Here is a 25,623-nt window from a genome sequence, read left to right on the forward strand (position 1 = left end):
GCTTGCTATAATTGCTAATTGGTAACTTCTTCGTCCCTTTGGACCTAGGTAGCTTCTACAGGGGTAAAGGTTCTCTTATTTGATTCCTTCAATACTTGCACAATGCATCGCTGACATGCAGCCTAATCAGACATGATCTCTCTAACTTATCCTCCCGGAATCCGGAATCGAATTTTTTGATACTTGACGGAAGTGACGGCATCCAAATTGATCAACCAAGGTCTCCTAAGAATCTCATTGTAAGGAGATGGGTCGCTTATGATCGTGAATGTCTGCTTTGAGACAACTGGTTGTGTTTTCACATCAAGTGTGATGTGGCCGCTGCTCGACGTATGATTGTGCTTTCCATGCCCATCTTCTGAATTACTAAGAGTTGAAGTAGGTTGACTGCACTTCCATTGTCAACCATCATTTTGTCGGCTATAGCATGGGTTAGTTGGACAGATACTACTAGTGCGTCATTGTATGGAAAGTCGACGCCTTCTACATTCTACTTGGTGAAACCGATGATGGGTCCAGGTTGGGTATCAACTGCTTAGACCTGTTAGACTAGTATAGCATGTTGGATCTTTCTATTGTTGGAGTTGTTGGTGGCCCCAAGTGCTCAGATTCGGAAAAGATGCCATTGATATGAATCATTTTGGTTGGTGGCTCTTCGTTGTTGTCTACATTCTTTCTAGGTTGCGCAGCTGGCTTGTCCAAGTATCTATTGACCTTGCCTTCTCTTACGAGCTTTTCTAAATAGTTCTTCCAAGTGTAGCAGTCGTCAGTTGTGTGACCGGGACATCGGTGCAATGTGTAATACTTGGTGTGATCTAACTTGGAAGTATTTCCCTTTGATTGTTTTGGTAGCTTAAACCACAGTTTGTTCTTGATGTAGTGAAGGATTTGGTGGATCGGGATTGAGAACTTAGAGTAGTTCTTGGTTGTCGGGCCTTCCTTAGTCGTAGGTTGTCCCTACGCTTGGCTTCATGCCTGTTTTTGTTGGACTACTTCTCGTCTTCCTTTTTTTGAACCACTGCCGAGTCTTTTCGAAGCTGCTCGGGTGCCTTATCTGCTCGTCGAGCCTCATCTGAAAGTGCATCCTTCTTAACGTAGTCGTGGAATGACACTTTTGGGTTCTTCTTCATGTTGAACAAATGGAATGATTTTTTTTTATCGAGTGGTAGGATGAGTATTCTTTGGTGAAAACCAACGAAAGATCATCAAAACTCCAGATTGATAGTGAAGGTAGGGTGTGGAACTAATCTTGCGCCTCGCTTTGTAACGTGGTGGCAAATATCTTGTACATAAGAGCATTGTTGTTCTGGTAAATGACCATTATGCTTCAGTAATGCTTCAAGTGCCTCTCCAAATCTCCATCTCATTTGAAAGATGTGAAATGTGGCACGTTAAACTTGCGTGGACGCTTTATTTGTTTGATCTAGTCCGTGAAGGGTAACCTGCTCATATTGGTCATGTCCCGTCGTAGTGTTTCATCGGTGACTTCGTTGCGTTTTAAATCACACAATCTCTCGTTTAAGAGCCTATTTACCTCTTCCTGAATCTTCCTTTGTTGGGGTAGCAGAGCTATCAGCTGATTCCGATCTTGACCTGCTGGTCTAGGTTGCTCTTCTACGTGCTCGGCTCGTTTATGCCACGGCGGCGGTGCATGTGGTTCGTTCCTAGCAAGCGAGGGAATTCTTCGCAGGTTGCCAATTGAACTTGAGCCAGATTGAGTGACCGCTTCTCTCCGTCCATCGCGCTGTCTATTCCGATGTGATGTGAATAATGCTTTTTGTGGGCCTCGTCGCGAATAAACGCTTCACCTAGAAGACTGCTCATGTTCATTATCAAAGTATGGCTCTAACCGTAAGTGTATACTCGTCTGTAGGCCTAGTTGAGAGTGCACGCTCATTCGCGCACTAAGACAAAAGTATACACTACCTTGGGGGCCCAATCGGGAATGTACATTGCCCGAACACTCGGTTCGTTGTTGGTCTAGTGGCTGCTTGCCGGGACGCTGCTGGAGAGGTTCTTCGTCTACCATTGTCCTACTTCGAGACACCTTATTTAGGGTGCGTTGGATCTCGGTGAGCTGCAAGAGTTGATTCACCAAGGTTATCTTTTGTGCAAGGGTGCTTTGAAGGAATGCATCTCCTTAAGCAGTGGAAGTGTGGTAGGCTCCAGGTGTGAGATTTAGATTGAGGAATGTCAGATTCGCGGAGACGTGTGGTGAGAATGCTCCGAGTTTAATCATGGGCCCAAAATTTTGAAGTTAGGATGGTTGGAATAATCTTGGACCGATGTAGGTTGCTTGGAAAGCCACAGGAGCAGGCTGGGCCACGGGAGTGGGTTGCTAGATGTGTGGTGCATGCGGGTGCGAGGCTTGGGCTCAACTTGGCAACACATTGGGCTTGCGTTGGGTTTGGACGGCACGGGCCGGCTTGGTTAGGGCTTGGGCTTTTAAAGGTTGAAGTGGCATGGCTTGGGCCATGGCCTTGGCGCTGTGTGTAGCCACCATAGTGGTTGCCACAGTGGTGCCACGTAGGGGTGGTGCTGCTCCACTTATCGTTATGTTGAGCCTTGAAGATCGTCACGGTCCTGATCCTTGAACGTTGGAATTTCCGTTCGTCGAGGTTTTCCGAATCTCTTGCCATTGTACTTTTGTTTTACGTTTTATCAAAGAATTTTTAGAAATAAAAATTCCAAGAATAAGAACATACGAAAAATCTACAAATAATCAAGGAAACAAAAAAAAACCTTAGATGCAAGAGTCTTCTACGAGTGTGTGGCTCAACTCTTAATGAAAGCACAAATTTGTGGATGCAAATTTCTTCCTTCTTGTTCTTGGACAAAATTGCATCTACAAAACAAATAACACCTTAGGTCAAGGCCAAAAGCCTCATGCGCCCACAATGAAAGGGGGGGCTTTAGTCGAAGAACTTCTGATACCAAAGTTAGAATTTTGAGGGAAAAGTGTTTGGAGAATTTGTAGAATTTAGCAAGAGGATTCAACTTAGGTTTTTGGAGAAAATGGTGTGATATTTATAGGGGTGTGGCAGGCCCCTTTGGGAGAGATGGGAACCGACCACTTAGGTGGTTTTTTAGGTGTGATTCACAATTTATTAGCTAATTAATAAATTAATTGGGTAATAAATCAGTTAATTAGCTAATTAATATAATTTGAAAGAAATGATTTGGGGGTTACCTTGTGGAGAAGATTTGATTAGGATTGATGAAATAGGTTTTGAATAATTACTTATTTTGAGCACTTTTGACCTTGATTGAGCAATGAATGTCCACTGCTCACCCGTAGGAATTCCGGTATTCCTCGAGAGTAATTTTGTCCTTCTTACCCTAGAATCCACGTGTCGCTTCCATATTTTTCTCAATTATTTTTTGCTCCACAGCCACTTTTGAACCTTTTGTGTGGGTCTTAGCTTTTAGGTTGAAATACATTCTGTGTAATTTTTTGTTTTAGGTACAAATGAGAACTTTTACTCATACGTTAAATGCAAAAGTGATGTTCCGTTTGTACTTAAACCCATTTGCAAGGCGATTGTTATTTTTCTCACCTACATCTGCGGAGTCCTCGTACTATGGCCCTTTTTGGACTTTGATCTAAAAATTCCCATTGAGAAAAAAAAAAAAAAAAAAAAAAAAAAAAAAAAAAAAAAAGCTTAACGCGTTGATGCAAATTAAGCTTTCGGTGGAGTGAGACAGCAAAGGCGCAGAGGAGTTGAAGGCATATGCACCACTCCCCACAGACAAAGCTGCATATATATGATGCGATGTGACATGGCTCTTGAAAGAAACTCACATTTTATCTGTCATCATAAGATGTGCATTTAATTACCACTCAAATTAAATAATTCTTTCTTTAATTTAAGGCATTTAAATTGTCTGCTTTGAATCTTTAACGTGTGACATAAGCCAACCATGCATTATATTAAGAAGTTAACAACATGACCTTAATTTTGTTTAGTTTTGCTTGGGAGGAAAGAAAACCACCGAATAATGCAACCTGCAGTACTTCAAAGTCAAGTTGATGTGCAATATCTAGTACAAAGTCAAATCCATGCAAGTCTAGATTCATCCCACAGAAGTAACCATCAAAACGCATGAAGCTGGTTAAGATCATTGGATGAAATACATTGGGTAATTACTAATTAGGGTTAATAAATCGTGCCTAGAACATATGTGGAGGAATTTATCTTTGATCAAACTGCATTAATAGTCCCCATAGTTTATCAGAATTTTCATTTTCATCATTAAAATAGTTACTTTTGCTATATTTTTGTCCTTCTAGTTTCGTTCTATTTTCATTTTATCCAATCTGTCAACTAAAGTCAGTTTTCCATCATTTTTGTGCACATATTCTCATTTGAAAGAGCCAATTTGTGTTAATGCTAAAAACTGGGCGGTTAACAAATACCAATATGGTTGGCCCTTTGTAGGCTCGAGACTAAAAACTGTGATAATTACTTGACAATCAAGATTAGGTGGTTCACCCTCAAAACTGGGTTATGTCCACTATAGTGTTTGTATATATATTGAAACTTGGTTACAAGAAGTCTTCGACAGTAGTTAATCTCTTTTTTCTCTCTTTTGTTTGGCCGTTTATAAGAGGTACTCACCCCTTCCCAGTGAGCCCAAAAAGTCTTGGGCTCAAGTACTCTACCCTTTGCATTTAATGAACAAAGTATGTAGACATGACTTTCTAGCTACTCCTTCATTCTTTAGCTGACATGTGGTCGCGAAGTGACATTTGTTTAGCTCTAAACACATGTTTTTATTGGGCCAACGAGTAAAGAGCTCCTTACTTGGCTTTGATGAATCAACAGTACCATGTCCCGAGCGCTTAATCTAACAACCTTTATATCCCTTCATAGGCTTTTACCCTTGCTGATGACCAACACGTGGTTTGAGGTTGGTGCCCGAATAGGCATGCCCCCTGGGATTTCCTACTAGAAAGTTGCCAGTTTGCCAACTTGCCGCCAACGGTCAGAAAGTACTTTATGAGGCGGTGCTGGACTTCTTTGCTAGTAGGCATACCAAACCATTGAGTGGTTGTTCGTAGTGCTCAGAGTTGCCGTTTTTAGCTCTATCGGGCCTTGGTTTTCTTTCAGTTCTTTGGGTCTTGGTCTTATTTTCCGTCTTTGGGCATTTACTGGGCCTTTCTCAAGTCTGTATGATTTTAGGGGTCGAAAAGGACTATGCATTAATAACTTGAAATATTGTATTTTTAGTTCATTTGACGAATTGGAAAAACAATGCTACTGGAATAAACTATATTGGCACGAAAATGCAAAAAAAAAAAAAAAAAAAAAAAAAAAACATGAATGAAAGGTGAAAATTTAAGTAAACTACATGTAGGGACTATGAATGCAATTTAGCCATGGTCTTTCCTTTACATTTATGGTAAATATATAATTGATAAAGTACTTACAAGTATTTAGTATTATCACCATCTAAAGATCATATATGCTCCTTAGATACCATTACAACATATCTGATCATTAAATAATAATACTACTAAATACTTGTATCGTAATCAAATTCACATATTACAAGTGTTAAAATGACTCTCACAAATTTGGATTAAAAACCACAAATTAGATATGTCGCAAGTTAAGGGAGATTTTTCTAGTATTGAAACAATTCATATATCACAAACCCTAGCTGAATAATAAACAATGGGTCCCATATTCATTCCATTAATTAAATAGAGCCTCAGATTAAGAATATTTGGTGTATTATTGAACCAATAATTCTATTTTAAAAAATTGAATTACTCCTATATGTGTTAAATCAATGAAAGTTAGCTCTCCAGTTGTTTCAATATATATATATATATGTGTGTGTGTGTGTGTGATTTTCTTGACCATTATTGGCTCATGATTGCTATTAACATATGCAGATGCGCTAATTCACTCCACTCCATTTATGTCCACCTACACGTGCAGGTTGGTAAATTAACGTTCCAGACTCCATAACCCAGTTCTTCAGTACGCAATCTCCCCCTTGAAAGCATTAAAAATTAGGAAGTTTTACCGAAAAGATCGTAGTATTGTTCATTTTAACGAAAAAAATCATATTTTTATATTAAAAAGTCAAATCTTGTACTATTCACTTTACTCCTAATTTTGTCCTTATCGTTAAAACTCAAAATTTTCAAATCTTTTTCATTAGTTTTCCTAAAAAATTAGATAAGTTCATCGATCCATGGTGGGCTTGCAGTTAGATTTGTATTGTACACATATTTTTTTCTATATATTATTTAAAGCTACACCTGATAATCATCTGTATGTTTTCACAAGCGTCTAATTCAGATTATTAGCCGATGAATCATATTAAGCTTTGCTTAAGACTGCAGCACTAATTATTTGACTAATTCAATATGTTAAATTTGAAGACCTTTTAGTAGTGCAGGATTGCCGTGGAAACTAGATAAAAAACACTTGGTGTCAAAGCAGTCGCTCTCACATTGATGTTACTTGCCTGGAAAAATCATTCTATATTGATGAGATCAGCAAAGCATATTATAAAATAATGATGTTTGGTGAAAAAATTCCCACTAATCAAAGTGTTAGTTTGTGTGTTGCATTTGCAAATTTGATTCCCATCTTGTCATCCATATCTTATCAGTTGGAATTTAGTATTAGGGTTTTTATTAGCTTTCTGTAAAACCAAATAAGATCCCTGTACTACGTGTATGTAAAGCTCCTGGCAAGATCTTGCAATGGGTCACTAAGAATTATTATGACTCTATGAGGCAATTATAATAAGATTAATAGGATACACCCACCTCTAGAGATACAGCTATAGCTTAGTTAAGAATCAAGCTAAGACTAAGCTACACAAAGCACAATCAACATGTATAAATATATATTTCTCCTATCATCATGATTAATATTTACGCAAGTTGTTTTCATACAGGCTTTTTAGCCAAAATGGTCCTTAAGATTTACCTAACTCCTCACTTTGGTCCCTGAGATTGTCCACCATCAATCATTTTGATCCTTCGGTGAAAAACTATGTTAAATAAGGATCAAAACGACAAAATTACCCTCAATATAATAAACAATAGGCCAAAATAGTTTAACAAAAATTGAGGGTATATTTGTCATTTTATCCCTATTTTATGGAGATTTTATATGGAATGACCAAAATGATTGATTGTGAACAAACTCAAGGACCAATTCTATTGATTTCAAATCACAAGGACCAAAGTGATGAGTTATACAAATCTCAGGGACCATTTTAGCTAAAAAGCCTTTCATAAAACATATAAGTTGTTATTCACACTTTTAGTTTGTCAATTTTTACTCTCAAAATGATTAAGGAGATGACATTTAGAATGAGAGAATAACATCGTCCAAAAATTATATAGTAAGGAGTCAAGCTATGTCCATACTTAAATATGATTATGGACAAATTACACAGCATGAACATATCCTAAGCCATATGTCATTTTGGGGATAGGAAGGGACATTTTCTCAACCATGAGAGCAAGTCCAGCGGTAGCAAATGCCCCGTGGACCGGGGACCTTTTCAACCCAATCCCCTCCATTCCTTGCTCCAGCCCATGGGGGTGATTGGGCTAAGGAGGGCTCGTGTGAGAGTGGAGGCACGAATCCAAGGCCCGAGCGCCTGAGGGCAAGCTGATGCAAGGCTGACGTCAGCCATATTATAAAATTAATAAAAATGTAAAATAAAATTATAAAAAAATGTAAACAATTAATAAAAAAATTTAAAAATTTAAAAAAAAAGTTGATTTAATTTTTCTATAAATATCTTCCACCTTACACCACAATTTTATATTTTCTCAAATACTTTGGGTTGTAATTTCTTATTTAATGAAACGTGGTACAACAAAACCGATTAAAAATCCTATCCGAAATTAGAAATAAAATTAATTTTTATTATTTTATAAAATAAAAAATACTAATGTTTTATTGCATATTGTCATGGCTATTCAGTTTAGGGATGGAGACAAAAGACAATTACTGTTCATTAAAGATAGTTCCTATCCACTGAAGGGGATTCAACAGGCAATTGCCCTAGGGGCCTTCCAACACTGGAAGTGCTCTGAAGTGTATGTCTCCTTATATATATGTTACTTGTTAGTTAAGATTATTAGTAGTTGTCCAACCAAGGCCGGCCCAGAGAATTTGGGGGCCCTAGGCGAGCCTTCGAAGTGGGGCCCTAAAATTCTCTAATCTCCAGTTCTTTATATATTGATTTGTATATAAAAAAAAAGAATTCGTTAAATAAATAAAAAGTTCTATTTTCACATCAAATATCATTATAAATTAAAATCAAAAGAAGATAAATATACAAACATTATTTAAACATTACACGATTCACGTTTTTAGACACAAATGTACTAAATATTTGTAGTCAAAAGTTTAAGATTGAGAGTGAAGAACAATAAAACTTGATGATCAAGAGAGTAAATAACAATAAAATTTGATTGACGAGGATAATAAATTCAACATCAATTGTTTCTCTTGTGTTTTTTTCTTCTAAAATCAAAATCACACTAACGAATTGAATATTAAAATAATCCATTGAACAAAAAGTTATTGAAAAGAAAAATATAAAATTCAAAGTTTTGATTACCTTAAAGTACAATCTTTAAGACCATATGATAGTTGGTTTAAACATTCAATAGAAATGGAGAGAATGTGAAGTTGGTTTAAACATTCGATAGAAATGGAGAGAATGAGAAGTTGAAAGAAAAAAGATTGCAAAGAGACTTGAGTTTTATAACTTTATATGCATTTGGATAGATGGATTGAGAGTAAATTTGAAAAACAAGAAAAATCTAGTGACAGCTTCGTTTTTCGAACTCAACACTCCAAAAAAAAATATGAAGCTAACATTTCCACTGCACTAACAAATGAATTATGATATTTTTTTTTTTTACTTTTTTGTATTTATATGTAATTACAGGATATAAAAAAAAAATTTGGAGGCCCTTCCGAAGTGGGACCCTAGGTGGACGCCTACTTGGGTTACTCTCGGGGCTGGCCCTGTGTCCAACTATTAAAATTTACGAATTTATAAAGTAGGACGACGAGGGATCATCATGATATGATGACTCGGACTGACTGTATATCATGTAACCAATGTTGACCTCATGCATGCAGTGGCGCAGTTTTCTATTATGCCCCTTCTTTCCGATCACCTCCTTCTCGCATTTAGTAGAATTTACAATAGTGCATGCCTTCACCTAATTCGGAAAGAACCAGTCGAACCAGAAACAAAAGAAAAAGATAAAACGAGCCAGGGTTAAAATAAATTCGACTTGTCTGTGTTGGTAGTAGTAGATAAGGTCACTTTTGATAAAGCTTTCACTTTGGTCCTCATCATTATCTAGCTTTCATCCTTTCCAAGAGTTAAGAGACCGGAACTGCACTTTCAGATTACATTACTGTGATTAATAAGACAGTGCGGAAGTTTGATGTATTTAGAGGAACTGCACTTCATATTGATTAAACATGTTTATTGACAATGTCATGTAAGTCTTGGAGTAAGGAGACATATTGTCTTTTGCTAATCGAACGCAATCATCCTTTTCAATTTATTTTTTAGGGTAATTTTCATTTTACTATCTTAAAGTATTGTGGTTTTTTTTTTAACTTTCATACATCAAGTCTTTTTCATCCCAATGTCATACCTAAAGTTACGTTTCTCTCCCAAATTCATAGTTCCGTTAGGTTGGCCGTTTAGAACTCTATTAAAACTTGACATGGCGCACACATGGACGATGGATGTGCATCCACGTGCCAATGTCGCCCCACGTGGATAATTAAAAATTAAAAAATTACAAAAAATAAATCTCGTCGTCTTCCTCCTAGAGGGTTAAGGTTCAATCTGACCCCTCCCATCGTCTTCCCTTGTTGTATCACTCCCTTTCCCTCTGCCTGACCCTAGCTAAACCCACAGGGCGGCCAGCAGCTCATCAACTTCTCTGAGCCTGAGCCGTGCTTCTCCAAATTTTCCATGAGATCGAAATCTTCCGCGACATCGATAACCCCAACGTCGTCAAGTGCCACACAGTTCAGGGCAATTGGGCAAGGCGATTAGGTCATTTTTTGTTCTCGGTGGGATGGCAAGGCTATTGGGCAACAGTGTTGAGACCTAGAAAATAGGGGTTGGGCTTCGACGATGGTGACGAAATCAACGAGAGCGACCGATGACAACGACTCCTCACTCCTTCTCCCAACTCGCATCCATCATTCCCTTACCATCACCTCCTAACCCAACCCATCTCCTTCCTCTGATCCCTTCATACACGACCTGGATCTGAGTGATAGTACGTGCGATGGAGGTGCAGCTTTTTGTGTTGGCATATGGTCCAGCCCATGATGAATGTTCTAGATTATTCTAGTAAGCAGGTGAGGTGGTTGGAGCATGCTAGACAATTCTAGCAAGTTATTAAGTTCGTGGAAGAAGCTAGAAAGTACTAGCTTCCTTGGTTGCAAATGGAAAGATCTAGTAGCTACAATTTTGTGGCTAGTCTAGAATTAATCTAGAGGTTTGTAGAATATACTAGACACTAGTTTTAGTTTGTAGAAGGAATTAGAAACTAGTAGAGTGCCAAGTCCTCACTTATAAATATGGGTGTGATGTTGTAGTGATGTAACCAATCAAGAAAGAAAGGAGTAGAAAAGGATTAAGTCCAAAGCTAGAGTTCCACTCCAAAAGTGAGAGTGAGAGTGTTCCACTACACATTGTGAGTGAAGTTTAGAGTGATAGAAAGTGTGTTATACTTTCTTGTATCCATCTAGCCTTGTATTTGGCTTGGTAAGACTACTTTTCTTGTACTCATCCTTTTCATATAGTGAAGATTGATCCTTGTCTCGTGGATGTAGGCATAAATTGCCGAACCACATAAATTCTTAGTGTCCATTTTCTACTTTACTTTGGGCATTCTCTATCTTGTAGTACCGACATTCCTAACATTTTGGTTCTAACAGGTTGCAGGGGGTGGTCAAGCATGCATGGGTTTGCAACGAGTCAAGCAGTAACATGTGCGGGTCGTGGTGGTTCGAGATTGGTTGGGTGGTTTAGGTAGAAAAGAAATTAGATGGAATTTAGGCTGTCAAGTTACAGCTTCTTCAAAGTGGTGAGCAGACAAGTCCGTAGATTCAGATATTAAATGGGCGTGGTGGTTCCAACAAATTCCATGGACTCCGCAACAAGAAGGGTAACAACGAAGTGTGGGATTTCTGGGATTTTAATTTTTTTCAATGTCTACGTGGGACTACATTGACACGTGGCAAAAAAATGTCTTTAATACCAATTCAATGGTTGCGTGTAGGCACAATGCTGCATCTTTACCAATAGATCAACAACGAAGGAGATGTCCTACTTAATACAATGAGTTAAGTACAACAAAGTGCAAAGTTGAACTCATATATGGAACTTCGGGTTTAATAACATCTTCAAGGGTCTCATTTGCATATAACGTTTAGAATATCATATGTATACTCAAAGGTAACACCTTCGAGGTGTAGTTTGACTGGTAAACCAAAGTGTCGTCAAAACAACACTTGAACTTCAGGTCAAGGCATAAACGAGTTTTCCCAAGATCATTCATCTCAAATTCTATCTTCAGGTGCAAGGCAGTTTTCTCAAGCTCTTTTAGAGTCTTAGTGAGATTCATGTCATTTATCATAAACTGCAAATCTAGCAATTCAAAATAAGACTTTATAGTTTAACACGCAAGGGTATTTATTCATATCCATGACTGATCAAATAATCACTTAGACGGGTATACCACATCCGCCGGATTGTTTCAATCCATAAGTGAACACCTCAAACGAGTTGAGAGGGTGTTCCGTGGTTTGAAACTATTTGAACCAGTCCATGTAATTCTTTGAGAACTTACATGTAAATCTCCGTATCTATATCCCCATGGAGAAACACTAACCACATTTCATAATGTTGTTATCAATCACAGGGTGTTTAAGAGAAACCTTGCGCTATAAGGCGTGCATCATATCGCATTATTTCATTCATCTCATTACACTTCCTTTCCCTCTTGTAACACAACAAGGTTGTCGTGGGTAGTGTAGGAACGATAGGTCCAAAACACACTTTGGTAAGGAATTTAAACCTAGATTGTGATTTCAATTGTCCAATAAGTTCTACGTTGTCACCAATCAACAGAACACGATTCGATATCATCACTTTTCATTTATGTCGGTAGCTACCATACAAGTGAAAAAAATCATTGATGATAATCTCATTCCAATTCCATTATCTCATCTAAACTAGTATACTAGACCAAGAACTTCGAGTCTCGGGAGTAATCCAGATTAATCTCATGAGATGGAAATGATTAGAGACAGCAATTAGTTTGGATTCATTGTTGTGTTGTGACCTTCCTCTTCTAGGGAAGTGAATCCTATGAACCGAGTGATCTGTTGTGTTTTAGGCCAAGACAGATTGATTAGCTATCCGCCGGTGTACCGGACAGTTCAACAGGGGTAGCACATTCTTCAGGGATGTTGACTCGATGTCTGTTAAGTACGCCTATCCTTGCAGGCATGTTTGCAACTGATATATGATCTCGTCACTTTAGCTAGATCAAAGGAATGCGTCTGGAGCAACATTTTGAAAGCTAGAATTCATCGCACATTCTTATCACACTTGTGCGGTACAAGGATTGAGATGTGTGTGAATGAACATCGGCCATGAGGTTTAGCAGCAATGTGTGTGGACGAACATATGACCAGTTTGTCAATTCATCAACCAAAACCATAATTATTTATATGGTCCGCATTTTGGTTGGATTAGTCCACATATATTCCCTTGATTCCACTGTGAAAAAAAAAAAGTAATTTTGTATCTTTGCGAGGGATGATGTCGAAAATAAAATTCCCCAACGAGCAGGCTTGGCAAATTGTGCTTGTAAGCACAAGATCCTTACTTCGAGTAAGGAGATGCATCGTAGCATCATTGTTCAACCTAAGTGTCCCAAATGGTCATGCCAAAGCAAGTAAATTGCTCAATCACCAGGTTTTTAGGCCAGCCACATGTGGCATGTTCTCAGCTAAAAGACAACCTATTGACCCTAAATCAAAGCTTCAGGCTCATTTTTGGAGGTGGTGCAAAGATATTCCACTCTATTTTCTTCAGTGGTTTCATTCATGATCATTGTTCTCTCGAATATCCTTAAGACTTAATGACGTTCTTCCGAAACGGGGAGAATATAAGGTCTCTTAAATGGCAATGCACTACCATTCATACAACGAGGAGCATGCCAATGCTCTTAATCAAGTTGGATAGACCTGAAGTCATTGCTAGAGATGTGATTTTAGGTATAAAGTTAATGTGCATAGTATCACATTCATCCAGACTACTAACTTAACCACATTTGTACCTAATCACGTATTTAATTGAATTCAGTCACATGCATACAAGAAACATGATTCAATTAACTAAAACAACACCAAACGTGAATCCAAGAACATAGAAAAATGTTCACAAAGTAAACCAAGGTTACTAAGGTGGATTCGACCAACATGGCCATTTATGTCAAAATTCTGCTTTTCCAACGGTGTTTGGTGCAACAAAATTAGTCTCATATATTATCTACTAGAATGGTACTTCCTAACGACATTGTTAGAGGCACAAACAAGTGCATAACCAATGATCAATTTCATTGAGGTGGAAGTAGATGCTGCATGGTTGAAGTTCGGGAACAATATCCCTTATTCTTGAAGTTTTTAGGTCTTAGTGCCAAGGATCACACTTCAAGCGTGATGCCACACCTTGACAAGCCCTGATTATACCATATGTTGTAAAAATCAAACTCAAAATTGGATTGTGAAAGAGACAGACCCGAACTTAGGTTCAGTAGGCTTCAACTGAAGTTAGAGGGGTCTGTTCGGCAGGCCTCTGCCGAAGCAGAGCAATACCATTTGGTAGGCCTCAGCTGAAACTGAGAATCACCATTCGGTAGGCCTTGACCGAACTGGGTCAAGCCATTCGGTAGACTCTAGTCGAGCTGGGTTCATACTGTTTGGTAGACTCTAGCCAAAGCTAGGTCTATACCTTTTTCTCATATTTATGGTAGTAATCAGATCCAAGAATTTGGTAAACTTCCGCTCTCTACATTGCTGTTTCAGAAACGAGTTAGAAACTTGGAAGGACGAGAAAAGTACCTGTCAAAATTCAATCGGATTTATAAACTTCATAATCGTACTTATTCATGGATGTAATCATGGTATGCTTCAGGCAATGTCTCGCATGATCAGACGGTCCGTATGAGAGAGCCAAAGAGCCATGGAATCCTAGTTTGGGAGGTACTTCCGTTTGTAATGTTGTAGGCATAAGTTTTCAAATGAAGAGCATGATGGAGGCTTATTCAGCTCTTCTATGTCATTGTTGGCTTCAATGGTTTCTTAGCTTCTTGATAGTCAAGTGGAGATTCACATCTTGTACCTCACATAAAGTGGTTTATATTATAAACGTCCAAATCAGGAAAATTGAACTTGTGACGATTCAACAACCCACTAAATAGAGGGAACAAGATTATGAATAGTGTTATAGGAAATAAATATCCATAAGCATCAAAGTTAGAACATTCGAGTTCTAAGACATGGTTTTCATGAAAAAAAAAGGTCGAGTTTTCATGGGTGTATTTGCTTTATGAAAACTTCGGGTTCAAAGGCACTAAATTTGAAACTACAGGTTCAATTTAGTTTATGAACATTTAGTTCATAAAAAGAGGGGTACTTGCAATAGCACAGAAGACAATATACAATAAAGTGTAGTGAATTTGTGGATTACTTCAGGAACCCAAGTGTGAGTGCATCGGGACTACGAAAGATAATCAATGGTTCAAAGAAACAAAATAATTTATTGAATCGTTAATTGCCAAAAAGTGAACTTTAGGTCAATAATTTTGGATTAATTATCAGATTAATGGATAGCTAGTCATTTTAATTAATTCAATAGATCATAACCATTTAGGTTTGATCATAAAAGCAAAAATAATAATAACATTCGGGTTAAAATTATAGCCCAATCTCGGTGGGGCTTGGGTGCCGTGTACAGGGCAAGGCCCCAAAAGGGGTTTAATGGGCCACGAGTTGGCTGTAGAACAGCCCAATCATGGATGTAAGCCATGGGCTGTGTGTATGGGACAAGCCCAGCAGCAAAGCTGCTAATTTGTGGGCCACAAAAGGCACAGGTACATGGCCCAGCATGGAGATGGCCTGGGATGGATGCACGCGAAGCCCAGCGAGGGTTGGCTTCATTGTGGGCTGGTTCTAGGCAAGCCCAGCCACATAGGCTAGCTTTGGTGATCTTAGGCCGAGACAAATTGCGAGCCTAACAAGCAAAGCTTGTTGTAGACGGGCCAGGTCGCACGCAGGCAAAGCCCAGCAAGCAAAGCTTGCTGGCTTAATAGGCCGAGACAAGGACAACCCAACAAAGGCTTGCTAGAGTGGCCAAGGCTTTGGGCTTGTGCATAAACCAATCCATGTCGAAGCCTGGTTGCAGTACAATGGCATGGGGTTGATGCGAGAAGTACATGGCGTCGAAACGACGTCGTCCTAGCTTTGGCGCAGCTCGGCAATGCGGCATGGAGCCACAGCTTAACTGCAAAAAATCCCAGATTTTTTTTAATTCTAGGGTTAGAAACCCTAATTGCTTCTAAATTAATTTCGATACTTTGACTCACAAATTCCACATAACATAATTGCTTATTGCATGAACAAATATATACATTGATAAAATATATGAACACATATGCAATATATATAATTGAAAGGAAAATATAAATATAGGGGGTTCATGCATCATGGGGAATGTTTTCATGCTTCAAGGTCCTTTCAAATATCTGAATTTATTTTAAAAGAACCTGATTGGCAACAAATAATTGAAAGCCTTAGATGTTGTAGAAGAAAGCTTCCTCCACGATCCTTCAGTTCCTTAGCTTCGGGCAAGAGCGTGCTGATAACATATTGTAGGCATAATTTACTGAACAATTATGGATGCCATAGAGAGAGGGGGTGCAGCACATATAGAGAAGAGAGAGATGTTTAATTGACACGTGTGTTCTATTCCTCTCATTGTGTCTTTATTTATAGTAGTAGGGAATCTTAATTCCTTACCCTAATAGGATTACAACTCCAATATGATAATATCTAGTCTAAGAGATATGGTAGAATCCCATAAGAATATCCTAGATATGTTAGGATTTACACAATCACATTCCTAATCTAATAGGGCTGCAACATTTACAACATTTTCTATCTTTATTAAATCTTCAACATTTTAAGTGCTCTTACTATGTGTGAGTGGCTAACATTTTCCCCTTCTTCTTGTTAAGCATAAATTATTTTTACTACTAATCAAATTCGAATAGAAACATTAACATTAACATCTAGGAGGTTGAACAGCCAAAATAGCTCAAAATTATCCTACTGATACAATTCTTGTTCTCTAAAAATATATGCATGAGCCACCGTATGTGCCACCTTGTTGCACTTTCAAGGAGAGAAAATAAACACCACAATTCTCAACTATTGGTATCTAGGACACGAATGTGATAAATATCATCCCAACATTATCGTAGTCTTCCCTACCACATCCTTTGGTTCTTCCACGTCCACCACCTCATTTTTATTTATTGAGGTTTTTTTAACTTTAATTTTTGAAAAAGATTAAATTTTAATAAAAATTTAGTGTTAGATTACATATTGACTATAGTTCCTTGATGAGTCCTTAACTCAAGTTATTTACAGTGTATTTTATTCAATGTCTCCCATTAAATATTTTAATTTATCAATGTACATATTTTAATTTATTTTTTTACCCAAAAAAAGTTCATTTAATTTATTAATTTTATTTAACATTCTTCAAATTTGAAATACTCAATTAATGTACCTAAATGTTAGTACCGAAATGTGTTATATTGAATTAATGTATTTAAATGTTAGTACCGAAATGTGTATTATTGAATTAAGGGTGATTTTATGTAAAAATATTAACAATAGATCAACAATCTTTATGTTAATTATAAATAGCTCAATAATGAATTGTGATACTTAAAAGCGTTTAAAATAAACAAAAATTACAAAATTTGCCACTACAACTGGAGCTCACTTCAACTAACACTCCCTTTCTCATAATTTCATATTTTAAAATAAGTCAATACGGATCAAACACTGCATTGCAGTCTCCATTTATCGATTTCGTTTTTTCCATCACTCACACGTTTCTTGCATGTTCCTTTGTACATTTGGATATAGACACTACAAAGTAGTGTACGTTTTCTGATTCAGTTTTTTACTTTTGGATTCAGACGTTGCGCTACAATGTTCTTTTCCTAGTTCTATTTTTTCCATCACTCACACGTGACCTACACTTCATACCTCGCACGACTCCTATTTTTTACATTTAGATTCAAACACTGTAATACAGTGTTCGTTTCCTAGCTCTATTTTTTACATTTTGACTTAAACATTATAATGCAGTGTTTGTTTCCTGGTTCTATTTTTTACATTTGGATTCGGGCACTGCAATGCAGTGTCGTTTCTTGGTTCTTTTTTTTTCTTTTGAGTTGAGCAGACTCTTCCATGTAAACGAAAGATAGTGATAGAATATACATGTTCTAAATATTTATAGAATTCAGATCCTCTTAAGATCAGTTCCTTAGGGATAGAAATCCAACGGCCAAAGCCTTTCCCCCCTCAACTCCTCTTTCTCCCTCGCACCGCCACACCTCACCGCTATTAATAAACCCCAAATTCAATTGCAGATCATCTGTGCTTTAAGTCTAATTTATATTTTGCTATCCCTTATTGTTCTAGCTTTTTATTTGTCATATCTTTCTTCTTTTTCATCTTTGAGATTCCTCTTTATAATTCTTCCATAGTTATGGAAAAGATCTCTACAACCAAAAGCATTGGTTTGCACGACCCCTGTGTTTGTTGTTCATTAACATCGCATGAGATTTTAAGGTCATGGACTTGTAATTGAAAGATGTGGCAGTGCTGAGGCTGATTTTAGAGAGGGTAAGGTGAGGAACTTGCAATTGGGGGTTATAGGTTGCGTGGGTTGTGGCGTTGTTGGGGCTGATTTTGAGGTGAGGTTGAATTTAATTTGGAATTTGGGGAGTTGGTGGTTCAAGGTTGAAAGCTTTGAAGTGAGGGAGAAAGAGAAGAGTTGAGGGGAAAAGGGGAAAGATAAGAGATTTTGGCTATTGGATTTGTGTCAATGGATGAGATATCGGCCTGATGGAGGATTCCCACAAAATTGATCCAGAGAGGATCTAAATCCGTATTTCTAACAACTTAAGCCCATATGACATTCAAAGAGAGAGAATGATAGAAGAGTCAAATTCTAATTATTTATAATGACTTAAAGCCTATCTGGCATTCATCATTGACCTATGCCTAATTAATAAAAATATATAATTTGATATATGGCTTAATAGTAAAGTTTTTATTGACTTTTGACTAAATTACCTTTGAGTTGATGTACCTAAATGTTAGTACCAAAATGTATGCATTGAAATGTATTTATATTAAATTAATGTACATAAATGTATGTACCGAAATGAATATACTAAATATATTAAATGAATTAATGTACTTAAATGAAAATGACAAAGTATATCGAAATATACTGTATAACACAAATTAGTTTATCTAAATGTTTAAAACAAAATCTATTATGATAAATGAAATGAAAATGAAAATGAAATATAATTAATACATTAAAATTGAGAAGAAAAAAAATAATTAATTAAAACATCAAGATATAATTAATAAATGAGATGATGTACCAGCAATTGATGACAGGCGGACTTCTTTAAATTATCACTAAAAAAGAAGTCCAACCATCAATCGTACGTCATATAATTTACACAATATAATCTACAACGATAATCTCCGCTAATATTTTACTTTTTATTTAGTCGGTTATAAAACACAGACGAAATCTGTTAGAATCCAGAATGAAACTCAAACATGACAAATATGTGGAAATTTATTATGACATCCCACATCGTCCAAATGAGTGGATCATGTAAGCCTTATATATATATATATTCTCATCTCTACCTAGCACGAGGCATTTTGGAAGCTCACTGGCTTCAGGTTCCATCAGAACTCTGAAGTTAAGCGAGTTCGAGCGAGAGCATTCCCAGGATGGGTGACACATTGGGAAGTTGCTCGTGAGTTCCCAGAAACAAAACCTTGAGAGCGTGGTTGGGGCCCAAAGAGGAAAATATCGTGCTACGGCGGAGTCGAGCTCGGGTTGTGGTGGGAGCCCGGCCCGAGATGTGACAATTTGGTATCAGAGCCAATCTCTGGTCGAATGTGTGCCGATGAGGACGTCGAGCCCCTAAGGGGGTGGGTTGTGACATCCCACATCGCCCAGGGGAGTAGATCATGTAAGCCTTATATGTATATTCTCATCTCTACCTAGCACGAGACCTTTTGGGAGCTCACTGGCTTCGGGTTCCATCAGAACTCCGAAGTTAAGCGAGTTGGCGTGAGAGCATTCTCAAGATGGGTGACCCACTAGGAAGTTGCTCATGAGTTCCCAGAAACAAAACCGTGAGGGCATGGTCTCGTGCTACGGCAGAGTTGAATTCGGGATGTGGTAGGGGACCGGACCGGGATGTGACATTTATAGTCTAATAAAAGCTTCATATAGACGATGTTGGAAAAAGAAAATGAAAATTAGAAAATTATATTATTGCGGTGGGGCTAAAGATATTATCTAAAACGATGTTTTGTCCAACAAAATCTAGGGGCTCTTCTTTTCTGGGACCCTCCCAAGATTTTCTGCCATCTATTTCTCTCTATATAACCTCCTGCACGACTTCACCTCAAGCCCCCTCTCCCTCCCTCTCTCACACCAGTCAATATTTGGCCAATTAATCTACCTACATTTTATTTTTGTTCAGTCAACAGTATATCTTGATTCTTTTCGTTATTTTTTTCCAATTGGTCCCTATAATTGTAATTGAACTGTTAGGGTTCGCCCCCCTCCCGCGGCCCCCAAGCTGGAAAAATGAAGGAGACTGGTAGAAGACAAGGTGCTATGTCTCCATGCGCCGCGTGCAAACTTCTGCGAAGGAGATGCGCTCAGGACTGTGTTTTTGCTCCTTATTTTCCAGCTGACGAGCCCCAGAAGTTTGCCAGTGTCCACAAGGTTTTTGGTGCTAGCAATGTCAACAAGATGCTACAGGTTCAACTCTCTCTATCTGTACGTACGTACGTGAATAGTTTGTGCAATATATACGTAGCATTATTCTTTATGGCTTCTGTGTCTTGCCAGATTCATGACATATTGGGAAAAACTCAACCTAAATCGTAGATTCAAATAAAAATTTGTTCTACCAAAGGTCTAGTCCAGAGAAAAACAATGTAATGTCTGAGGTTTCAGTGGAGGAGAGAGAAATTTATTAGGGTTATGAAGGTTAATGGGTCAAACCATTTTTTTATGTAACTAAAAAGACACAACATAATATATTGAATTGTCTGGTAATATACGATTTATCTTATTTTGTATATTGAAGTTCTTTTCAAAGAATATAGTAGATGGAATTACCGCTTTGGATAGGTAATAAACTTCTCACATAAACTAAGGCAGTACTTACCTCAATCAGATATTTTTATGAAACTATTTTGAGAATGCTTTGAGGAACACCTTTAACTATGTTTGGGGTGAAGGATTTCCAAATCTCAAGGAATTGAGGTCAAAGCTATTAAGGAACTAATCATAAAATGTTAGATAAGGGAGATTCGAATGCCCTTCATGAGCATTACAAAGACATATAAAAGAGATTTGTAAATTCCTACCCGATAGTCATTTACAAAATTCATCTCACATGCCTTTCTTATGAAGGGCATTTCTTATCCCTTCTATCAACTATTTTTTGATCCATTCCTTAATAACTTAACCTTAATCTCTTGAGACTTAAAAATTCCTCACTCAAAATAATCAGTTCTCATCTAGGCCGTCAACTCTAAAATAAATTAAAAAGTGACTTGAGAAGGACATTGCAACATGTCTTTTCTTGGTTAATTTCTTGTTTTGTCATCAGAACTATTGTAGCTAGCATGTAGGGTGAGTTGAGGGTTAAATTGTAGTAATAGACCCAAAAAGCATAAAATATACTAATATTATTAGTTTATCAGTTTTAGGAGGTAAAACCAATGTTTGAGTTGTTGGCCATAGATTAACTAATATTTGTAAGATCTCAGCTGAAGGAGATGGCACGCATATATACCGGACCCGCATGTAAAGCACTTTTATCCTATCTCTTATTGATGTCTTATAATGATGAACCCCATACTTTATAGGTAGCTATAGCAAGGGAAAGGGATCATCTCTGGATCCCTTCTACCTAATCTTCATCATCAAACAATTCAGATACTTAAAATTTAATTCAACAGCTAAAGTTATTATAACTTTTAAAGTGAGTCCGTATTTTTAGCCGTTTGATCAAATTTCAAAAGTTTGGATTGTTTAATAAGAAGGATTAGATGAAAGAGCTAGCAAGTGGCAAGGTAAAAGCATGTAATGCAAGAAACAAAAAGGAAAAGTAGTCATTCTAAAGAATTAAATTATCTCTAGAAAGTATTTGATAAGATGGCTAATTGGTACCCCACTTGGAAAGTAAGGTCTTATGGACGAATCCCTTTCACTAAATCATCTTCGAACCTTTGAAATTTAATTAAACGGTTAAAGTTATTATAACTTTTAAATGGGCTCCTATTTGTAGCCGTTTGATCAAATTTCAAGGGCTCGGATTAGTTTATGGGAAGGATTTGATGGAAGGGATTCCTTTCCAGGTCTTATGAAACAATTTTCTTCTTTCACTCCAAATATAAAAAGACTATTTCCTTTTCCGTTAAATTTAGGAGTGTATTAGGAACTTTATCTTAGATAACCAAAATGAATTTGAAAAGGAAAAATGAGAAGGAAAAAAAAACCTACCTAAAAAAACCACTGTTTTTTTTTTTTTTTTGTGTAAGAAAATTGAATACATACGCATTTTTTTTCATAGGTCAATATGCGATTGGTTGGTTGTTTAAGTCCAATCCACATTTCAATCTCCTACCAACTTTGAAATTGCATTGCCTAATATTTTAAGTTGCAAAGTCCAACCATTTTCATTTTTTTATTTTTTATAGTTCAAATTTCATTTTGTTTTTAAGTTTTAGATATTAATTTATAAATTATCATTTGTTTTTCAACTTCTTCTATGGTTTTTTGAAGTTAAATTGAATTTCCTAATATACCCCTAGACTTAACAAAAAACAAAAACGGCATTAGTGAAAAGAGCCAATAGTCAACACATTTTTAAATTGGATGACCAAAGAAACTAATATGAGTTCGCTAACATTTATGAACCATTGCTACAGATAAACCTGTTTGTATATATATTGGTTCCATCCAAGGAAAAATCTATTATCTTGGTAGAATGAGTTGCTATTCATGCTATTACTTTATTTTGAATCTTTATCAAAGAATTTGATACTTTGTTACTATTTTAGGAAGAAAATATTCAAAAAAGCGAAAAGTATATGTTATTCCATTTCTTTCTTCCACCTTTACTCGGTTATGGTGGTTAAATATAGTTGAAAACCGCCGGTCGTTGATAAGAAAATTGATCATTCTTCTTTCGAAAAGTAGTAATAAGCAACTGTTTCTCAAATTCATGAATCTTTTGTACATGAAAGAAATTAAAAGGAAATATTTTAATTGTAATTAGAATTTTGATTACTTCTTGATCAAGCTGCAGAGAGCAGACACATGACTATAACGGATAAATCTGTTGTCTGTGTAAGTATTCTGTTTGTCTTCTTTTTTTTATTCTTTTCTTTATTTGGCTACATGATAAAAGACAAAACCGATTACATAAGTCCAAAAATAATGTTGAATTTGATCCCACACAAGTAAAAGCTATTAGATATTGTAATGTTTCGATAAAATTCAAAACATAAATATTACACAATCATAATGTCACGATGACATCTTATACTCGCGGCTTCTTTGAATGCCCATGGTCAAGTGTTCTTGTGGCCTCATGAAGGACCAAGAGGAATTGGTAATATATACGTATGTCATAATATGTGTATGTAGCATGTACATACATATACAAATGAATTTAATGTGCTGATTCCATTGATAGATTGATTTAAATAAAACCTAGAAAAGAGCTATATAGTGATTTTTTTTTTTTATTTTAACATGCACATATTATAAATAATTACACTTTTGGTAATTTGAAAACTAGTTTATAGATAGAGGTAGATGTTTTCAGTACTAGATGGATGGTAATACTTCTGTTTGCTTGTGGGAATGCATGTATCTCACTCATTGCGAATGAAGTATATTTATCGGTAAAATTTTATAATCAAAATCATTCATCAATTTCTTAATTTTCATTTGAAAATCATTCCTACAAAAATCATTCGAATTAGAGATCGTTTAGTCATTCAAATGTATAGAACAAATCGACAGTATAAGTATCAAGTAACGTATTCATGATAAACTGTTCATTTATTTAATACATTTGGATCCTAAATGTTCTCCGATTCAAATAATTTTTTCAATGGATGATTTTCAAATGAAGATTAAGAAAATGAATGGTTCTAATTATGAAGTTGATACGGGGAAGATACGTTATTCGCAAATAATGAAATACGTACATTTTTCCATGGAGAAACACAAGTATTGTCCTAGATGTGATGTATTATTTATATAATTAGAATACATGTTTATTATGTGTGTGTGTGCGTGTATGTGTAGTTTCTTTTTTTCAGCTATATGTTTGGCGTCGCTTAACTTATTTCTTATTCCTTTTCCAAATAATGTCTCGCTTTATCGCAATATTTGATGTCAATCAGGGATATTGTCGAACAAAACCATCCATTGTGTCAAAATCATACAAACCTTAGAGTGTGAAAATAGCTCACCCAAGAAGATCTTTCTTCTTTTCTTTTTCATTTTCTCAAGCGCTTGTCTACACAAATATTATTACTTCATAGAAGTGGCTAGGGGGCGCTTGCGGCACAACAAAGAAAAATAAAGGTTTGTAAGGGGTAGGGCGCGGCAAAGGGGAGGAAAGAGACCTAGACATTTAGAAAAGAAAATGATACCATGTAGAATTGAATTGAATTTGTAGATTTCATTCCCAGGATAAACTTCTTATATGTACATCTCAGGTGTTGGACTTCAAAGAATTAGGATTCCTTAGAGAATAGGAAAGCTGAATTTACATTTAATTACAATACATGTGGGGCAAGGAATCTAGCTAGGGTTTTATTCTATCACATCTACTTTACTAAGATTACATGAAGTTTCATTGACATCATTGATGGGTATACTTAGGAATTACCAGAGCACCAACGCAGTGATGCAGTGAGTTCCATGGTGTATGAAGCAAATGCAAGAGTCCGGGATCCAGTGTACGGTTGTGTTGGAGCAATATCATCTTTACAACAACAAATCGACGCCCTCCAAACCCAATTGGCCATTGCACAAGCTGAGGTGGTGCACATGAGAATGGGCCAATTCCCCACTACCACTACTACTGCTTCAACGACTGCTTGCTCACCAGACCAAAAGATGGCACCTGATAATTCTCATCATCATCGTAACCATCAAACGGCTACCACCAAGTCCTTTTTTTCCATGGACATGGTAGATCAGGCCAATATGGGAGAGTCTTTGTGGTCATGCTAGCTCTACCTACCTTTATTTGCATGCCCCTATGCCACTTTGATTAATTAATCTGTTTTGCTATAATATTCAATTAGCGTCCTGGGCTTGCTTTTGTCTGCCAGCTCCTTCTTTAGTTATAATACCTCTTTTTTCTCTTTTACTTTCTTACATAGTGCATCTCTCTCTCCTTGACCAGGGATATGATGATGATTAATTAGTTAACCATATTGTAAATATGTCTAAACTTTGTAAGTATGAGTTCTACTTATAGTATTGTTAATATATATATGGTGAAACTCTTGATGTGATGAATATTACAGTTTACTTTGTGTTAAATATAAGATGTCACGTTGCATTACAGTTCACTTGTGTTATTAAATGTCTATCATTTATCATGAACATAACTTAATATATAAATATGTTATCAACACCTATATCATATATAATACGTGAATTAGTATAACTTCAAGTGACGGTGTTATCTTAGAATTGGATTTTATTATGAGACTTGTTGACTGCCTTTTTCAACACTATCATATATTTTATTTTATTTCATTCTAGGTGTTAAAATTTTCTGGTTAGTAATTAATTTATGACTGCAGATATATGCCATGCATGCTTAACTAGTAACCATCTTAATTAAGCCCTTGTAGCATACGGGGTAGTTTCACATCCTCTGTATACCTACAACTCATTAGTGCTAGCAATGAATATGATGACCTAGCTTGGACCCTTGTTTAATATTAGTAAGGAAACATAAAACTGTATGTTCTGATGTGAGTTTGGTGTCATAGTGTTGGTTTCTAGCTATTGCAGGAATCTTAATTTGTATCCCCACCTCATACAAATTAATTAACTAAGTATGAAATGACTAAATCTCCTTGTATCATTGGCCACTACAGATGTCCCACTGCTTAAATAATG

At 36.6% G+C, this 25,623-nt stretch overlaps 1 protein-coding gene across 2 annotated transcripts; it reads left to right on the top strand.

The window, feature by feature from the left end:
* Positions 1-19,860: 19,860 nt before the first annotated feature.
* Positions 19,861-25,011, top strand: LOC126586299 (LOB domain-containing protein 4-like). 2 transcript variants are annotated; one of them, XM_050251109.1, is made up of 2 exons: positions 19,861-20,229; positions 24,367-25,011. In XM_050251109.1, the coding sequence occupies exons 1-2, from the start codon at positions 20,035-20,037 to the stop codon at positions 24,718-24,720; spliced, it is 549 nt and encodes a 182-aa protein (XP_050107066.1). In that variant the 5' UTR covers positions 19,861-20,034; the 3' UTR covers positions 24,721-25,011. The 2 variants fall into 2 exon arrangements, with proteins under 2 accessions (XP_050107066.1, XP_050107067.1); XM_050251110.1 differs by having other exon boundaries at positions 19,861-20,211.
* Positions 25,012-25,623: the final 612 nt, after the last annotated feature.

The sequence above is a fragment of the Malus sylvestris genome, chromosome 10 (assembly GCF_916048215.2).
Source record: "Malus sylvestris chromosome 10, drMalSylv7.2, whole genome shotgun sequence".
Lineage (NCBI taxonomy): Eukaryota > Viridiplantae > Streptophyta > Magnoliopsida > Rosales > Rosaceae > Malus > Malus sylvestris.